Source organism: Aythya ferina (genome assembly GCF_964211825.1).
Source record: "Aythya ferina genome assembly, chromosome: 29".
Taxonomy (NCBI): domain Eukaryota; kingdom Metazoa; phylum Chordata; class Aves; order Anseriformes; family Anatidae; genus Aythya; species Aythya ferina.
Genome location: NC_140326.1, coordinates 2,399,812 through 2,417,192, shown reverse-complemented (window position 1 = coordinate 2,417,192; position 17,381 = coordinate 2,399,812). Strand labels below are relative to the sequence as shown.

At 64.0% G+C, this 17,381-nt stretch overlaps 4 protein-coding genes across 5 annotated transcripts; 2 read left to right on the top strand and 2 right to left on the bottom strand.

Annotated features, from left to right (window-relative positions):
• Window positions 1–285: 285 nt before the first annotated feature.
• Window positions 286–3,982, bottom strand: LOC311425105 (toll-like receptor 2). 2 transcript variants are annotated; one of them, XM_084500619.1, is made up of 3 exons: window positions 3,857–3,982; window positions 1,030–3,023; window positions 286–930 (listed from the first exon to the last, which is right to left on the bottom strand). In XM_084500619.1, exons 2-3 carry the CDS (start codon window positions 2,997–2,999, stop codon window positions 423–425), a joined length of 2,478 nt encoding a protein of 825 aa, XP_084356745.1. In that variant the 5' UTR covers window positions 3,000–3,023; window positions 3,857–3,982; the 3' UTR covers window positions 286–422. The 2 variants fall into 2 exon arrangements, with proteins under 2 accessions (XP_084356745.1, XP_084356744.1); XM_084500618.1 differs by having other exon boundaries at window positions 286–3,023.
• A 937-nt stretch (window positions 3,983–4,919) lies between these two features.
• On the bottom strand, window positions 4,920–8,541 carry PEX11B (peroxisomal biogenesis factor 11 beta). Its single transcript, XM_084500886.1, has 4 exons — window positions 8,445–8,541; window positions 7,681–7,796; window positions 7,381–7,582; window positions 4,920–6,568 (listed from the first exon to the last, which is right to left on the bottom strand). Exons 1-4 carry the CDS (start codon window positions 8,498–8,500, stop codon window positions 6,184–6,186), a joined length of 759 nt encoding a protein of 252 aa, XP_084357012.1. The 5' UTR covers window positions 8,501–8,541; the 3' UTR covers window positions 4,920–6,183.
• A 580-nt stretch (window positions 8,542–9,121) lies between these two features.
• LIX1L (limb and CNS expressed 1 like) lies at window positions 9,122–13,433 on the top strand. Its single transcript, XM_084500615.1, has 6 exons — window positions 9,122–9,405; window positions 10,553–10,716; window positions 11,144–11,284; window positions 11,971–12,066; window positions 12,359–12,436; window positions 12,521–13,433. The coding sequence occupies exons 1-6, from the start codon at window positions 9,150–9,152 to the stop codon at window positions 12,761–12,763; spliced, it is 978 nt and encodes a 325-aa protein (XP_084356741.1). The 5' UTR covers window positions 9,122–9,149; the 3' UTR covers window positions 12,764–13,433.
• A 1,264-nt stretch (window positions 13,434–14,697) lies between these two features.
• RBM8A (RNA binding motif protein 8A) lies at window positions 14,698–17,329 on the top strand. Its single transcript, XM_084500614.1, has 6 exons — window positions 14,698–14,814; window positions 15,642–15,701; window positions 15,837–15,914; window positions 16,145–16,281; window positions 16,400–16,536; window positions 16,779–17,329. Exons 1-6 carry the CDS (start codon window positions 14,748–14,750, stop codon window positions 16,822–16,824), a joined length of 525 nt encoding a protein of 174 aa, XP_084356740.1. The 5' UTR covers window positions 14,698–14,747; the 3' UTR covers window positions 16,825–17,329.
• The last annotated feature ends 52 nt before the right edge of the window (window positions 17,330–17,381 follow it).

The following is a 17,381-nucleotide window of genomic DNA, read 5'->3' as shown; positions in this document are numbered from 1 at the left end:
AGAAAAAAAAAAAAAAAAAAGAAGAAATTGATGCAAAATTGGAGAAATCACCAAAAAAAAAAAAAAGGGGAGAGGAAAGAAGGGGGCGATGGGCCTGGATCCTTGAGCAGGTTTGTCCCGTAAGGGGGCGTTGACACCGTGCCCCCTCCTCGCTCCACCCCCACCCCAAAAAGGCAGGATCGGGCCCCCCCTGGGCGCAGGGGACACCAAGGGACAGGGCCACTCCTGGACGCTGTCTCCATCTCCTGCCCCCCTGCGAGCCTCTGGGGACCTCGGTGCCCCCTTCCCCTCCTGCCCCCACTTGGGGAAACTGAGGCAGGGGCTGCTCCAGCCCCCCAGGGTGCCCGAAAAGGGGGGGAGGACACCCCAAAAACCATCTCTGGAGCTGTCGCGTAGGGTTGGACACGACGCTTGGGCAACAGCTACGTGCTGGTGGTGGCGGTGCCGGCGGTGCCGGTGCTGGTGGCGGTGCTGGTGGCATCCACGTCCGTCTCCTCCTCGCCACCTCCGAGCCCCCCGGGGGTCCCCAGGAGGCTGCGGAGCTGCATCCAGAAGAAGGGCTGGCGGCCGGGCTCGCGGGGCCACTCCAGGTAGGTCCTGGAGCCCAGCATCTTCCGCAGGCGCGCGAACCTCCGCGGCAAACCCCGCGGGTCGATGGGCTCCTTGACCACCAGGATGACGTCCTGGTAGCCCAGCCCCACCGCCCGCTGGTGGGCGAAGTAGAGCTCGTAGTTGCACCACTCGCTGTCCACGAAGCTGCGGGAGAGGACGAAGATGACCTTGGCGCTGTTCTCGATGTTCTCCACGATGTTGTCGATGATCCAGCGGCCCGGCACGAAGTCCCGCTCGTGGATGCAGAGCCGGTAGGGGGGCTCGGCGCTCTCCAGCCGCCGCAGCAGCTCCCGGCGCACCCACTCGGCGTCGGCGCGGCTGTAGGAGATGAAGGCGTGGTAGAGGCAGTGCCTTGAGGTGCCGGCGTGGCCGGCGCGGTACTTGGAGCGCAGCAACCGGTACGTGGCCCGCACGTACCAGCCCGCCTCCAGCTTCCAGCACAACGCCGCGCACGCCGCCACCGCCACCGCCGTGCTGGCCGCCGCCACGGCCACCAGCGCCGGCACGTCGCACTCCAGCGGCCGCGGGGCGTAGGAGGCCACCGGGGTGTCCAGCAGCGCCTCGGGGTGGTAGCAGGTCCAGTTTTGGGGCCAGTCGCCCAAGCGGGGCCGGCCCCGCCGCCGCGTCTCCCGCAAGAAGCCGTAGAGGTCGCAGGTGCAGTGGTAGGGGTTGTTGCCGGCCGTCAGGTTGGCGAGGCGCGGCATGTTGAGGAAGGAGCCGCGGGTGATGACGCCGAAGGAGTTGCCGTCGATGGCCAGCGCCTCCAGGCTGGAGCAGCTCCACTCGGAGGGGATGAACTTGATCTTGTTGCCGCTCAGCAGCAGCTCCCGCAGCCGGGGGCTCCGGGCGAAGTAGCCCATGTCCAGGCGGTCGAGCTGCGAGTGCGAGAGGTCCAAATACTCCAGGGTGGTGGGCAGGCACCCGAAGGTGGCCGCCGTCACCCTGTTGTGGTGCAGGGCCAGCCAGCGCAAGGTGGGCCCCCACTGGCACGTCTCCTGCAGGCTGCCCAAGGCGTTGTGGCTGAGGTCCAGGCGGGCGAGCCGGGGCCACGTGCGGGTGAGCGAGGCCACCACGGCCAGGCTCTGCAGCCGGTTGTCGGCCAGCACCAAGTCCCGCAGCTTGGGCATGACGCCGCGGTAGTGGCAGCGCTGGTTGTAGATGTAGGCGTCCTCCAGGCGGTTGCGGGAGATGTCGAGGAGCTCCACGCTGCGCATCTCGCCCCAGGCGTCGCAGGGCACGTAGTTGAAGTTGACGTTGACGATGGAGAGGGCGGCCACGCCGCTCAGCCAGGTGAAGGTCCAGTCGTAGCGCAGCACGTCGGGGTTGCTGATGTCCTGCAGCAGCAGGCGGTCGAGCCGCGGGGCGACGGCGCCGACCCCGGAGCTGTTCCACTGGGGCGAGCGGGCGAAGTCGATGGCCACCAGCTCCAGCTGGCGGACGCGGGACCGCTGCACGTTGAGCAGGGCCAAGCGCAGCAGGTTCTCGTTGAACTTGCCCCGGTAGAAGACCAGCTTGGTGGCCCGCAGCTCGGCCAGGCCGGAGAAGGGATCCTGGGCGCCCTGGTAGTAGGTGAACTCGAAGAGGTTTCGGAAGCGCAGGTAGTCCAAGGGTTTGCCCCGCAGGTCCCGCAGCAGCACGGGCAGGGCGGCCGCGCTCTCGTCCAGGGCCATGTCGCACCACAGCTCGGTGGTGTTGAGCCAGGAGAAGGCGCCGGCCTCGTAGCGCCGCAGGCTGGAGGCCGACTTGAAGGCGAATTTCTGCAGGGCCGTGTCCTTCAGGGCGGCCAAATCCCCCCGGGCGACGTCGCGCAGCAGCGGGCCCCCCATGGACAGCACCCGCAGGCGCCGCAGCGCCCCGAAGACGCCGTCCAGCGCCGCGCTGCCGTAGGGGTTGTTGGACATGTCCAGCCAACGCAGGTTGGCCAGCGGGCGCAGCGCCGGGGCCGGGATGAAGGCCAGGGAGTTGTTGAAGAGCCTCAGCTGCTCCAGGAGCACGGTGGAGAGGAAGGCGTCGGGGGCGATGCGCGAGATGTTGTTGTAGCCCAGGTCCAGGCTCCGCAGCTGCGTCAGGCCGGCCAAATCGGCCGCCGTGATCTCCCGCAGCTTGTTGTAGGATAAATCCAGGCTGCGGAGGCCGCCGGGGAACCCGCGGGGAACCCGGGCCAGGCTCAAACCCTTGCACAGCCCCGTCTGGTTGCGGTCGGCCAAGCGGCAGGGCAGCAGCACCGCCGTCCCCGCCAGCGCCAGCAGCACGGCGCAGCGCAGCCCGCCGGTGCCAGAGGCCGGCCACGGCCTCATCGCCTCCCCAGGGACCGCTCGGCATCGCGGGGGGGACGGGGGGGCCGCGGCCGGCCCACGGGGAGCCAAGGACGGGGCTGGATGGGGCATCCGGGGCGGCCCCGTGGGGCTGAGCTGCGGGGAGAGAGGAGAAAGGGGTCAGCGGTGGGGAGCCGGGGAGGCACCCATGGGTGCCAGCACCGCTGGCAGGGTCCCTGTGGGGTGGGGAAGGGCAGAGGTGCTGGGGGGTGAGGGCTGGGGGCTGGTGATCCTAATGGGGTCGGGGAGTTGATGGCGGGGGGGCAGCGGTGGGATCCCAAGGGTCCTAGGGGATCCGGGACTGGATCCCAGTGGCAAACTGGGGGCAGGGACTGGATCCCGGGGGGCATTTGGGACCGGATCGGGGGCGAGGGGGGGGGCAGTGCACCTGATCCCAGCGAGGACTGGGCGATCTGACCCCATGGGACCAGGGACTGGATCCCGAGGGACTTGGGGACCCCCCTTTGCTGAGGGGGCCACTTCCAGGTGCATGGGGGGGCCCCGCTGAGCCCTGCCCCCCGGCAGACCCCCGGGGCGCAGCTTTCAGCCCCCCGCTCCACGTCGGGGACCTTTTCTTTTTTTTTTAATAAAACCCCCAATAATAACAGTTTTCGCACAAAAACTCGTGCTCCCTGGTAGCGCTTCCAGCCAGAGTTCTGGCATTTTATTACCGAGGGGGGGGGGGGTGGTGAAAAAAAAAAAAAAAAAAAAAAAAAACCAGGAAATTGGAGGAGAAAACCAGCTGGGAAAGCGTCCCGTCCCTGCCCCGAGCGGAACAACCCCAACGAGGGCAGCAAAAACACCGAGACGCTGCCAGGTACGGCCCCCCCCGGGGGGGGGCAGGATCCTGGGGGTGATTTTTTGGGGCTAAATCCCCCCAAAACCCAACTCGCCCCCTGCCCACGTGCGGGATTCCGGCCTTTTCCTACCTGCTCCGGCGGCCTCCGGGGTTGGCAGCGCTCGGTGGGGAGCTGGGGGGGGCCGGGGGGGGGCACGGCCCCATGGTTAAGGGTGGGCAAGGAGCCGGGGGGGGGGGCCAGCACCCAGCACCCAGCACCCAGCACCCAGCACCCAGCACCCTCCCCTTCCGAGTTCCCGAAGCCAAGCCCAGCGCCGCCTCCCCCCCGCCCTCGGGAGAGGCCGGGAGAACCGATCAACCCCCCCCCCCCCCCCAAAAAAAATAATAAAATAAAATAAAATAAAAACCCCATACACGGCCCCCCCCCCGGTCCAGGTTTTATGGGGCTGGCACCCCCAGTTCAGCCCAGTATTCCCAGTCCAGCCCCCCCCCCCGGGAGCGCACCCCCTCCTGTTGGCAGTGGCGCTGGTTTTTATGGTTTTTAACCAAAACCACGACTTTTTCTCCCCATTGCCACCGCCGTTAACCCCAGCCCTGCTCACACGAGCTGTTTTCTGCCCCCCCCCCACCCTTTTCACCCCCCCCCAGGACTCACGGGACTCCCGTTGCACAATTGGGATTTTCTTCCTCTTTTTAACCCCCCCCCCCCCCCCCGTGACCCCTCCTGGGGACGTTCACCCTTTACCCGAGCCCCAAATCTGAGAAAATTCCCCCAAAACAGCCCCGGGGGGGGGCTGACAGCACCGTGGTGCCCCCCCAGCAGCCACCTGCACCCCCTGCACCCTCCCCACTCCCCCCAGTGCCCCCCCAGCCCACACCTTGCTGGGGGGGGGCAGAGGTGACCCCAATCCCCTCCACCTTGGGACCCCCCCCAGGGGTTGAGGACCCCCCCCGTGCCCCCCAGCACCCCAATTTGAGGCACCAGGCGAGTCCCTGGAGCTGCTGCCCCCCCCCCGGAGCTCTGCAGCCCCCCAAAACCCACAGGGACCGGGGGCTCGGTGTGTGGAGAGCCCATCCCAAAACCTTTCTGTGAGGGTGGGGGCACGGCCGTGACCCCCCCACGCCGAGCTGAGCGCTCTCAAAACTCATCCGAAAGCAGAACGGAGCCGAAAAGCAGCCAAAAAAATAAAAAATAAGATAAAAAAAATCCCAGAACCCGACGGGGCTCGGCAGCTGGATTTAATGAGCAGCTCCACAAAGGGACCTGGGGGGGGGGGGCACGATGCAGGCAGCGGGGAGGGGGGGGTCCTGCACGGCCCCCCCCCGCTCCTTCCAAACCTCTGCAGGTGGAAACGTCGCTCCCGGGGGGGGGGCAGGAGGGTGCTGGGCCCTTTCCAGCCCCACGATTGTTTCGCTCTCTTCCTCCAGCGAGGGGTCGAAGCCTCGGAACCGGACCCAAAATCTCAGCCAGGAGCCCAAAAAATCCGAGGGGGGGGGGGGGCGTGCTCGGTTTGCAGCCCCCCCCAGCTGCGAGCCCGGCGCCCCCACCCTCAGAAATCGCCCCCCCAAGCTTCTTGCAGGGGTGGATTTGTGGGGTCAGACGGCGTTTTTCTTCCCTCCCCACAAAGCCGGGCTGGGGGGGACTCCCCTGACACAGCCACAGCCCCCCCCCAGCTCTGCCCCGAGCTCCTGAAGCCCCCCCAGGAAAAGCAAAGCGGGTGCCAGGTGCAATTCAACACAATAAAAGTGTTCCTAAAAGCCAGGAGCACCCCAGGGACCCCCCCGGGGCGGAGATCTCCTCGCTGCAGCCGCTTCTTCCCCCGCCGGGGCTGCAGGAAAGGAGCAGGAGAGGAAATCTCCTCTATTTTTTTTTTTTTGGGGGGGGTCCCGCCGTGGGCTCACCTCGGATCCGCCTCCAGCACCCCGCACTCACCCCGGCTCCGCAGCCCGAGTCCTTCCGACTCCCCCCCCTGAGCGCCCTTTAGGGCCGAGGCTGCTTAAAAGGAAAATCCGCTGTCAAAACGGGCCCCGGGGGGGGGCACCGGGACCACCCCACCCCCAGGTTTCACCCCTCCAAAGTCTGGAGAAAACCCCCCAGGGCAGCAGCAAACGGTTCCCCGGTGGTATTTCCAACAAAAGAGACCCCGGGAAGCCCCCTGAAGAGGGGAGGGGAGGCGTTGAGCCCCCCCAGAGCAGCCCTGCGAGCTCTGCTGTGGATGGGGAGCAGCCAAAATCCTTTGGGGAGCAGGGGGGGGGCAGCAGCAGCAGCTCCCTGGGGGCTCGGGCGCCGCGTGAGCTCCTTCAGCCCACCCCGAGCTGCTCTGCCCCTCGGTGAATGTACACCCAGGCCCGACAGCAGCTTTGTGCCGTGCCCCAGCACCCCCCAAAACGTCCCCAAATCTGTGCCCAAGCTGGTTTCCAGCCGGGGAGCCTCAACGGCAAGGCCCCCGAACGCGGCTACGGCTTCAGCTTGAGCCAGGGGTGCAGGATGGTGAGGATGGAGAGGACGGAGGAGGCGAGGCCGCACAGCCCCACGAAGGCCGGGCTGCTCCGGTAGAGCCCCAGCTTGTCCAGGGGGATGAAGAGGTCGCAGGCGTTCTTCAGCAAATCCAGCAGCAGCGGGGGGTTGCTGCGGAGGACGCGGAGCAGCAGCCGCAGCTCCAGCTGGAGCCTCAGCCCCAGCTGCTGGAGCCCGGCCTCGGCGCGGTGTCGCTGCTGCTGCTGCTGCTGCTGCCTCCCCTCGGTGCCTTTCAGCCTCTTCCCGTTGGCCTCACGTTCCATCAGCACCCGCAGCTCGTAGGCGTCCCGGCTCAGGTTGACGATCAGGGCGAAGAGATAGTACCTGCGGGGTGAGGGGGGAGCAGAGAGAGAGGAGTCCTCGGCCGTGGGTTCGTGGAGAGGGGGAGGAAGGTGTGAAAACGCCCGGTGGGAGGGTGGGAGGGGGCTGGTGCCGCCCAGGTCCTGGTCCCGGCTGTTAGTGAGGGGCAGGGAGGGGAGGAATCCTCGCAGGGAGGGGTGAAACGGGGAGAAAGCCTTGTGGGGAGATTGAATTGGGAGAAATCCTCGTAGGGAGGGATGAAATGGGGAGAAATCCTTGAAGGGAGGGATGAAATGGGGAGAAATCCCCACAGGGAGGGGTGAAATGGGGAGAAACCCTTGTGGGGAGGGATTGAATCGGGAGAAATATTCGTGGGGAGGGACAAAATGGGGAGGAACCCTTGTGGGGAGGAGTGAAATGGGGAGGAATATGCGTAGGGAGAGATGAAATAGGGAAGAATCCTCGTGGGGAGGGGCAAAACGGGGAGAAATCCCCACAGGGAGGGATAAAATGGGGAGAAACCCTTGTGGGGAGAGACTGAATTGGGAGAAATCATCGTAGGGAGGGATGAAATAGGGAGAAATCCTTGAAGGGAAGGATGAAATGGGGAGAAATCCCCGTGGGGAGGGATCAAATCGGGAGAAATCCTCACAGGGAAGGATGAAATGGGGAGAAACCCCTGTGGGGAGAGATTGAATCGGGAGAAATCCTCACAGAGAAGGATGAAATGGGGAGAAACCCTCGCCCGGGGCTCTGAGGGAGGGCTCCAATCCCTTCCCAGCGCCCGGGGAGGCCGCGGGGAGGCGGGCGGGCAGCCCCCAGCCCTCGCCCCTCACCTGAAGGACCTCTGGCTCCACTTCTCCTGATCCACGGCGGGGGCCAAGCCCGCCTTGCCGGCCCAGAGGACGTTGTCGCAGGCCAGGTAGAGGGCCCTGTTGAGGTGGCTGAGGGTGAGGCAGAAGCGCAGCACGGCGTCCGACAGGTGGATGGCTCGCTTGGCCGCCTCCAGCGCCTCGGCCGAGCCGCCCAGGCGCAGCACTGCGGGACGGAGCCCACCCCCAGGGGTTAAAGGAAAAGGGGGCCACGAGGGGCGCGGAGCCCAAGATGCCGAGCCCCGGGGCCCCCCCCAAACTCACGTTTACGGCCCAGGCTGAGGTGTGCTTCCAGCTGCCGTACCCGGGCCAGCACCTCGGCGCTCGCCCCGTTCCTCCGCAGCGCTGCCCCGGCCAGGGCGCAGCCGTATTGAGCTGCCCTGAAAGAGATGGGGGGGTCTGGGGGGGCTGGGAGCACTTAGAGGGGGGCTGGGAACTGTGTCTGGGGTCCCGGGACCACCGAGAGGGGCTCTGGGGTGGTGTCAGGGGTCTCGGGACTACCATGAGGGGCTCTGGGACCACTGAGAGAGGCTCTGGGCTGGTGTCAGGGGTCCTGGGACCACCAAGAGGGGCCCTGGGCTGGTGTCAGGGTCTCGGGACCACCAAGAAGTGCCCGGGGACCACCGTGAGGGGCCCTGGGCTGGCGTCAGGGGTCTCAGGACCAGTGTCAGGAGCCCAAAGACCACCAAAAGGGGGCTCAGGGCTGGCATCAGGAGCCCAGGACCACCGTGAGAGGCCCCAGGACCACCAAAAAGTGACCCAGGACCGGTGTCAGGAGCCCGGGACCACCACAAAGGGCCCGGGGCTGGCATCGGGAGCCCGGAACCGCCTCGAGGGGCCTCAGAACCAGCGCCGGGGGGGCCCAGGACCACCGAGGGGGGGCCCGGGACCAGCACCAGGAGCCCGGGGCTGGGGTCGGGGGGGCCCAGGAGCACCCTGAGGGGCCCCGGGACCACCGCGAGGAGCCCCCGGGGCTGAGCCGAGGGGTCCCGGACCCCCCCCCACGCCCCCCCCCGAGGGCCCCGCACCTGAGGAGCCGCTCCCGGGCCTGGCTCTGGGCGCTGAAGCGCACCCAGGGCTCCATGGCCGGGCCCCGACCGCCGCCGCCTCCGCCACTTCCGGGAAGGCGACGGGAGCCGCCGAGGGACAAAAAGGGTCCGCCCCCTATTGGTTGATCGCCGCCCAGGTCCCGCCCCCCCCCCCCCGGGTGAAAACAGAAGCTGTGATTGGGCCGTTGTGGCGGGCCCCGCCCCCGCCCCGCCGTAAAGCGCGGCCATTGGTCGATTTCTCGATGCCCCGCCCCCTTTCCCCCTGCTCCGTCAGGTTGTTAGGGTTCAGTCCCCGCCCCCTCCTCGGCGCTCCGCGTTTGATTCGCTCCCTCCCCATCGCTCACCCCCCTCCCTGCGCTGCGATTGGTCCGCTCCCCCATCCTCCCTCACCTGTGATTGGCGAACCCCTCCATCACTCCCCTGATTGGCTCTCCCTGATTGCCCCACCCCCTCTTAGCCCCACCTTCCCCCTCCCTCCTCCTCTCTCCCCTCCCATTGGCCGCCCAATGCCTTCCTCCCGCCCCCTCCCTGAGGCGATCCTCTCCCCCATTGGCCACCCGCCCTTTCATCCTCCCGCCCCCTCCCTGAGGCGATCCGCTCCCCCATTGGCCGGCGCGGCGCTGAGTGACAGCGGCGGCTCGGCGGGGGCCCCGTGAGGAGAAGAAGGAGGCGGCCGCGGCCGCCATGGAGTCGGTGCGGGCGCAGCGGCTGCAGCCGGGGGTGGGGACGCTCCGCTCCCTGCGGGCCGGGCTCGCCGGAGCCTCGGCGGGGCCTCCTCCGCCTCCTCCCCCTCCTCTGCCCCCTTCTTTGGGGCTGCAGGGCCCCGCCGCGTTGTCTCAGCCGCCCCCCCAGCCCGGTGCCGGGCCGCCCGCCGTGCTGAGGGAGGCGGTGGAGGCGGTGGTGCGGAGCTTCGCCAAGCACACGCAGGGCTACGGCCGCGGTGAGTGGGAGAAGCCCCCCCCCGGGGGTCTTTGGGAAGCCCCCCCCGCGTTTTTTTGCCCCTCACTCCCCGGTTTTTGCCCCCCCGGGGGTCCCTCAGAAGCCCCCCACCCCCTTTCTGCCCCCCCCGGGGTCTTTAGGAAGCCCCCTCCCCGTGTTTTGCCCCGCTGAGGGTCTTTGGGAAGCCCCCTCCCCGTTTTTTGCCCCTCACTCCCCGCTTTTGCCCCTCCCCGGGGTCCCTGAGAAGCCTCCCTCTTATTCTTCCCCCTCACCCCCCATTTTCTGCCCCCCCCAAGGTCTTTACGCGCCCCCCCCCAAATTTTTAGACCCCCCCAGGGGTCTTTGGGACCCCCCCCCATTTTTTACCCCCAACTCCCCAATTTTTGCCCCTCCAACCAGTCCCTGAGACGCCCTCCCCATGTTTTCCCCTCATGGGGGGGGCGTCTTCGGACCCCCCCCTTATTTTCCATCCCCACAGCATCCCTGAGAAGCCCCCCCCTCTATTCTACCCCCCCCTCCCCTTTTTCCCCTACCATGGGGTCCTTGGGATCCCCCCCCCCCAATGCCTGACCCCATTTCCCCCCCCTCCCCATTTTTGGGGGAATTTGGGGGCTTTTTGGGGCTCACCCGCAGGCTGTGGGGGCAGCACGGGACCAAACTCTGCCCCCGGCATCGCTTTGGCATCAGGACAGGGAGTTAACGAGAGGAGGGGGCTGAAATATTGGGTTGAAAACCGCCCGTTTTGGTCACTGTGGGCTCCAAACCTGTCCCTGGATGGGGTTTGGTCTTCGAATCCCCCCTGGGGGGGATTTTTGTGCCCCTCAGTGGGACGGGGACCGGACTGCGTGGGGCTTCTGCTCATCCCTCGGTGTTATCCCTAGGGTTTTTGGGCAGTTTTCAGTTGAAAATCACATATTTTGGTGTGCTTAACCAAAAAAAAACCACAAAACACCCCAAAACACAGCTTGGGAACGCCTGCTGAGGTGAAAAAGGCTCAGAGGGGGCGTTCTGGGGGGGTTTCTCCACCCCCCTGCCAAATTATTAATGAAGGAAGGAGCTCGAGGTGAATTATTCGCACATGCTGAGGTTTTTAACCCCTTTTTTTTTTACCTCTTTTCCCCCCCCTGACCCCGCTGGCGTCCCCGCAGTGAACGTGGTGGAGGCCCTGCAGGAGTTCTGGCAGATGAAGCAGTCGCGGGGGGCCGAGCTGAGGAACGGGGCGCTGGTGGTGTACGAGATGGTGCCCTCCAGCAGCCCCCCCTACGTCTGCTACGTCACGCTGCCGGGGGGCAGCTGCTTCGGCAGCTTCCAGGTAGGGTTTTTGGGGGAAATTTGGCTGGAAACGGTGCTTTATGTGCTGCGCCGCGTTCCCTGCGCGTGACGGGCTCGGAGCTGTGCAGCGCTGAGCTGTACAACGTGGTGTTTTGGGGGGAAAAACCGAATAATGACAACTTTTAGATTAATTTTGATATTCAGTCGTCCTTCACGGGGCTGGGCAGGGGGATGCGTTTATAGGGTGGAGCTTGGGCGACTTGGTAGAGCAATAATTCCTTGAAAAGCTTCGGGTTTGACCCTAAATCTCTTTAAAAGACCCCAAAACAATGAAGGAAACATCGCAGCGCTTGGTGTGCGGCCCCTTTCTGGGCAAGTCTGGTTTGAAATCTCCCCAAAAAAAACCCAAACAGCGACAGCAGGAGGATCCCTGGGGGTTTTAACCCCGTTTTTTCTCTCCCCCCCAGTTCTGCCCCACCAAAGCTGAGGCCCGGAGGAGCGCCGCCAAGATCGCGCTGATGAACTCGGTGTTCAACGAGCACCCCTCGCGCCGCATCACCGACGAGTTCATCGAGAAGAGCGTCTCCGAGGCGCTGGCCTCCTTCAACGTGAGCCTTGGGGTGGGGAGGGAACCCTCAAACGGTGCCGGGAAGCTTCCCCTTTTCCCAGAATCCCAAAATCCCAGAATTTCTAGGTTGGAAGAGACCTCAAAATCATCGAGTCCAACCTCTGACCTAACGCTAACAGCCCCCACTAAACCATATCCCCAAACTCTACATCAAAATGTCTTTTAAAGACTTCCAGGGATGGGGACTCCACCGCTTCCCTGGGCAGCCTGTTCCAATGCCTCACAACCCTTTTGGTACAGAAATCCTAAAATTCCTAATTCCAGACAATAATCCTAATAATCCAAATATAATAATCCAAATAATATAATAACAACAACAATAATATATATATTAATTAGATCATAATAATAATATAATCCAAATATAATAATAATAATAATATATTTATTAATTATATATAATATAATAATAATAATAATAATCCAAATAATCCTAATTCTTCCTCACATCCACCCTAAAACTCCCCTGGTGCAACTTAAGCCCATTTTTTTCTTGCAGCTGGGAGCCCCCCGGTTCTGTTTGGGGTCCTGGGTTTTAAGGTTTTAATTCTAAGGTTTTAATTTGCCCCCTCCATGTGGTCTTGTGCTCCTCTGGGTGGTTTTATCGAGGGAAGGGGATGTGGGGGGGTTTGGGGAGCAGCCCCCGTGCCAAAATTTCCCCCGCAGGGCAACCGGGAGGAGGCTGACAACCCCAACACCGGGATCGGCGCCTTCCGCTTCATGCTGGAGTCCAACAAGGGCAAATCCATGCTGGAGTTCCAGGTACCTCCCACCCCATTTCACGCTTTGGGGGGGGTCAGGTTCATCCTCGGGGGGGGGGGAAATTTTTGGGGTCGGGCCTCTCCCTGCGTGGGTTTGGCTCTGAGCCGCGCCGTGGAGCCCCCCAAAAATTTGAATTGCTTTTAAATTCCCGTCAGCACCGCCTCACTCTCCCCATTTTGTGTCTTTTTATCACTTAAATCTATAAATTTGGGAAACGTGGCCTTCGGGGGGGTCTCGCTGATCCTCGAGGGGCTCCCCCCACCCCAAAATCCCCCCCTTCTCCCCCCGGCAGGAGCTGATGACGGTTTTCCAGCTGCTGCACTGGAACGGCAGCCTGAAGGCCATGCGGGAACGGCAGTGCTCCCGCCAGGTGAGCCCTCTACCACCCCAAAAACCCTTTCAATCCTATTTTTTTGGGGTTATTTCCACCCTTTTACGACCCCTTCCACCACAGGAGGTGCTGGCCCACTACTCGCACCGCGCCCTGGACGACGACATCCGCAACCAGATGGCCACGGACTGGGTCAACCGGGAACAGGGCAACCCCGGGGCCCTTTCCCGGGAGCTGGCGGCTACCGAGAGGGAGCTGGAGGAAGCCCGGCTGGCCGGCAAGGAGCTGCGCTTCCACAAGGAGAAAAAAGACATCCTGATGCTAGCCGCCGGGCAACTGGGGGGCGCGCACCCCCCCGGCTGTTAGGGCCGACCCTAAAAACGCCCCCTAAAAAACCTACAGCGCCCGGAGGGTACCCGGAGGGCACCCAAAACCTCGTCCCCTTTGCACATTTTGCGGGGAAACGGAGCCGAAACGGCGCCCCCAGGGTTTTGGGGCCTTGCGGCGCTCGCTTCCAGGCCTGATCCTAAATCGCCGAGCTCCTCCCGCACCCCTTTTTTTATTATTATTTTTTAATTTTTTATCTAAAAGCAGCGGTTTTGGTAACACTAACACTTAACCCTTCCTGGCGGTACGGCCGCGGCGCTGCCTCCGCGAGGCTCCTGCTCCGCGCGGCTGCTTTTTTGCCTTTTTTTTTACCCTTTTTCCCTCCGTCTCAACCCAAAAGGGATTTTTGTGGGGTTTTGGGACCAGCCAGGCATGAGGAAGAGGAAGAGGAGGAGGAGGAGGAAGGAAAACCGAGGACCGGGAGCTTCTCACCACAGCTTTGCCCTTTCTCTGCTTTTTTCCCCCAAAAAAAAGGCACGAAGCCCTCGGGACCGTCCCAACGCCGCTCTAGGCCCCCCCCCTCGTTTTGTATTCTCGCCCTAAGCGGCCCCTTTTTGGGGTTTTTTTATATAGATATTTTTTTATACGCAGCCTCTTCACGCAGCACCGCCGATGTGTAACGCGTCCATAAACGTGACCCTAAAGCGGCCGGCAGCTTTTGGGGTGTTTTTTGTCCGGGTGCGGGGTTTGGGATTTAAGCACCGAGCACTCCACGGGATCCCCCCGAGGGTTTTGGGGCTTTTTCACGGGATTTGGGGGATTTTTAACGGGATTTGTTTTTTTTTCATGGGGTTTTGGGGCTTTTTCATGGGGTTTTGGGGCTTTTTCGTGGGGTTTTGGGGTTTTTGCCCAGCCTTTTTGGGTGAGGACGCAGCCGCGCAATCGACCCCAGCCCAGCCTGGGGCTGTCGGGCTGCCCCCAGCCTCTTTTTTTGGGCTTTTCCTCGCTAAAGCCACATTTGTCCTCGTTTAATTCCAGCTTTTTTTTTTTTCTTCAATTCCAGCTTTTTTCTTCAATTCCAGCTTTTTTCTTTAATTCCAGCTTTTCTTCCGCCTGCGAAAACGCTTTCCAGGCTGCAACCCTGGGGCTGCAGCCAGGCCTGGCCCTCGCCTGGTTTTTTTTGTCTTGTTTTTGTCCTTTTTACCTCTTTTTTCCCCCTTTGGGGCCCCCTTCGTGTCCTGCCAGGCCCTTCCCGCAGCCGCCATCTCCTCCTGCCCCCCGTTTTGCTGTTTTTTTCCCCTTTTTTTCAGCATTTTGGGCAGGACCCAACCTGCCGCGGGTGGGCCGAGGGCCAGCGGTGCAGACGTGGCTGTGGTGTGCTCGCGGGAGCCCCGTTTCTGGGCGAAATCAACCCAAAAAGAGCTTGGCTCTGTGCCCTGCTGGAGGGGCCGTGAGGGGCTGGGGGCCACAATCGTGTCCCCAGGCCCCTCAGGGGGGCAGGGGAGGGGTCAGAGGTGACATTTTTGGGGCGCTGGGGGGGGATTTGGGGCAGTGGGGGGGGGGTCCCACCCGTTGCCCCCCTCCCGGGTTTAGGGGTAACGGCCCCAAAATGGGGGGACAGCCACCCCCCGCCCTTCCCAACATGGCCGCCGGGGCGGGACGAGCCGCGCTGACCTCCCCAAGATGGCGGCGCCCTCCCCAAGACGGCAGCGCCCTCCTCAATATGGCGGCGTCCCTCCTAACATGGCGGCGCCCTCCCCAAGATGGCGCCACCCCTCCTAACATGGCTGTACCCTCCCCAAGATGGCGTCACCCATCCCAACATGGCGGCGCCCTCCCCAAGATGGCGCCACCCCTCACAACATGGCGGTGCCCTCCCCAAGATGGCGCCACCCCTCTTAACATGGCGTCTCCCTTCCCAACATGGCGGCGCCCTGCGGCCGCGGCGCTCTGAGGCCCCGCTTCCGGCGCTCTTCCCGGCGTGCACCGCGGCGGCGGCGGTGGCGGGGCGGAAGGCGGCAAGATGGCGGACGTGCTGGACCTGCATGAGGCGGGCGGGGAGGACTTCGCCATGGACGAGGATGGCGACGGTGGGGGCGGCTCGGGGCCGGGCCCCGCCCGCTGCTGCCTCCCCTCGGGGCCGGCCGGGGGTGGAGGGGGGGGTCTGGGGGGCGCCTCCCGGCCCGGGCTGTGGTGGCGGGGCCCGTTCGGGGCCTGCTCGGGGCTCTCCGTGTCCCGGTTGCGGCCCCTCGGGGCTCGGCCGCTGCTCCCGGCACCGGGCCTGGGCCTGGTGCCGGTCCCGGTCCTGATCACGATCCTGGTCCCAGTCCTGATCCCGGTCCCGATCCTGGTCCCGTTCCCGGTCCAGATCCCAGTCCTGGACCTGGTCTCAATCCTAATCCCGGTCCCAGTCCCGGTCCTGCTTCCAGTCCTGATCCCGGTCCAGTCCTGATCCTGGTTGCGGTCCCGGTCCTGGTCCTGATCCCGATCCTGGTCCCAGTCCTGATCCTGGTCCCGGTCCCGATCCCGGTCCTGTACCCGGTCTCAGTCCTAATCCCGGTCCCAGACCTGGTTGTGGTCCCGGTCCCTGGCCCTGATCCTGGTTCTGATCCCAGACCTGGTCCCAGTCCTAATCCCGGTCCCAGACCTGGTTGTGGTCCCGGTCCCTGGCCTTGATCCTGGTTCTGATCCCAGACCTGGTCCCAGTCCTGATCCCGGTCCCGATCCTGATCCCGATCCCGGTCCCGGTCCCGATCCTGATCCCGATCCCGGTCCTGTACCTGGTCTCAATCCTGCTCCCATTCCCGGTCCCATCCCCCCATGCCTCAACCACTTCCCCCGTGTCCCCCCCTTCCCCGTTGTCCCCCCCTGGTCCCCTGGTGACAGCCCCGTCCCTCACCACCCCCCCACCCCACAGAGAGCATCCACAAGCTGAAGGAGAAGGCCAAGAAGCGCAAGGGACGCGGCTTCGGCTCAGGTGAGCCCCGGCATCCACCCGCTTTCCCCTTCCCTCCCCCCCCAGCCTCAATTTTGGGGCTGTTTCACGGCTTTTCGGTGAGTTCGGTGCCGGCAGCACCCCCCAATTTTTTTTTTTCTCTCTCCCCTTCCCCAGAGGAGGGCTCGCGGGCCCGCGTGCGCGAGGACTACGACAGCGTGGAGCAGGACGGCGACGAGCCGGGCCCACAGAGGTGTGAGTACCGGGATGGGGGGGCTCGGGGGGGGGCTCGGGGGGTCTCGGAGCCCTTCCCCACCCCACTGGGATTCACCTCACGCCCCCAGCGTTGCTCCAAACCCCGCTCCCGTCCCCGTTCTCCACGTTCTGACCCCCCCGAGGCTTCCCAGCTGGGTTTTTTGGGGGTTTTTCAATGGGATGTGCCCCCCCACCCCCGGTAATTCTTTTCCACCCCCCCCCCGGTGCAGCGGTTGAGGGCTGGATCCTCTTCGTCACGGGCGTCCACGAGGAGGCGACGGAGGAGGACATCCACGACAAATTCGCCGAGTACGGGGAGATCAAAAACATCCACCTCAACCTCGACAGGCGCACGGGGTACCTGAAGGTAGGCGCCGCCACGCCTCCTCCCCCTTCCCTATCCCCCCCCCCTTCAATTTTGGGGGAGGGGGATTTGATTTCTCCCCCCCCCACCCTCAATTTTGGGCTCTCCCCGCCGCCCGCAGGGCTACACCCTGGTGGAGTACGAGACCTACAAGGAGGCGCAGGCGGCCATGGAGGGGCTGAACGGGCAGGAGCTGATGGGGCAGCCCATCAGCGTGGACTGGTGCTTCGTCAGGGGCCCCCCCAAAGGAAAAAGAAGGTGAGGGGGCTCCGTGGTGGGACCAAAATGTTTTTTTTTTCCCCCAAAATTCCTCCCGACCCCATTGAAGTTTCATTGGGCTCTGGTGTGCTGCTGGGGGGGAGCCCCAGGAGGTGGGCGAAGACCCCCGGGACCTTGGGGGGAGGGAATTGGGTCCCTGGGGGCAGATGCTGCCCATGGGGGGGGCAAAATAAATCCCCCCCAGGGCCAAGAGGGGCCCTGAGCCCTCGCCTCTCTTCCAGGGGCGGCCGCCGACGAAGCAGGAGCCCGGACAGGAGGCGCCGGTGATGGATCCCAGTCGCCGCCCAGCGTCTTACTGGGAGGGAACTGGGAGGCTGGGGGAGGGGCGGGGGGGTTTTGGGACCGGGCGTTTGAGGAGCGGCCGCGGCAAATTCCTGCCCGCGGGGCCGCCCCGGTGCCCCGAGAAGGGGGCACCTGCAGCTCCCCGGGGGGTTTCCTCCACGCGTTTTGTGGTGGCCGCAGCCCCCGGAGCTCAGTTTCTTACCAAACTCCACGAGGGTTTTTTTTTTTTGTGTGTGTTTTTTTTTTTGTCTTTTTTTTTTTAATTAACAATTCTCGGTTGTTTCATTTTTGGGCTTTTGGGAAGCCCGAGCGTCCAGGCCGCTCTTCTTTGGGAGAGAAGTTTTCTAATTCCCCGACGAACCTTCCTGAAAGCTCCCGAGGGGGTTCCTGACCCCGGTGGCTCCGTTCGCTCGCGGCCTTCGGAGCGACTCCTCTTTTACGTACGATTCTCTCGTTAATTGTTCTTAATTAAACATCCTCGGAAGCCGTGGCTGAGCCGTTTCCTTTCCTCGCCTCCTCGCTGAGGTTTCCTCTGCCCAAAA

Excerpts from the sequence above, each read along its gene's own strand:
- LOC311425105 (XM_084500618.1), bottom strand. The coding sequence starts at position 2,999 with ATGCCCCATCCAGCCCCGTCCTTGGCTCCCCGTGGGCCGGCCGCGGCC.
- PEX11B (XM_084500886.1), bottom strand. The coding sequence starts at position 8,500 with ATGGAGCCCTGGGTGCGCTTCAGCGCCCAGAGCCAGGCCCGGGAGCGG. Across the intron at positions 7,797-8,444 it reads GCCCGGGAGCGGCTCCTCAG|GGCAGCTCAATACGGCTGCG; the intron begins GTGCGGGGCCCT and ends CATCTCTTTCAG. Across the intron at positions 6,569-7,380 it reads TGGAGCCAGAGGTCCTTCAG|GTACTATCTCTTCGCCCTGA; the intron begins GTGAGGGGCGAG and ends CTCACCCCGCAG.
- LIX1L (XM_084500615.1), top strand. The coding sequence starts at position 9,150 with ATGGAGTCGGTGCGGGCGCAGCGGCTGCAGCCGGGGGTGGGGACGCTC. Across the intron at positions 10,717-11,143 it reads GCTGCTTCGGCAGCTTCCAG|TTCTGCCCCACCAAAGCTGA; the intron begins GTAGGGTTTTTG and ends TCTCCCCCCCAG. Across the intron at positions 12,437-12,520 it reads AACGGCAGTGCTCCCGCCAG|GAGGTGCTGGCCCACTACTC; the intron begins GTGAGCCCTCTA and ends CTTCCACCACAG.
- RBM8A (XM_084500614.1), top strand. The coding sequence starts at position 14,748 with ATGGCGGACGTGCTGGACCTGCATGAGGCGGGCGGGGAGGACTTCGCC. Across the intron at positions 15,915-16,144 it reads CGAGCCGGGCCCACAGAGGT|CGGTTGAGGGCTGGATCCTC; the intron begins GTGAGTACCGGG and ends CCCCCGGTGCAG. Across the intron at positions 16,282-16,399 it reads GGCGCACGGGGTACCTGAAG|GGCTACACCCTGGTGGAGTA; the intron begins GTAGGCGCCGCC and ends CGCCGCCCGCAG.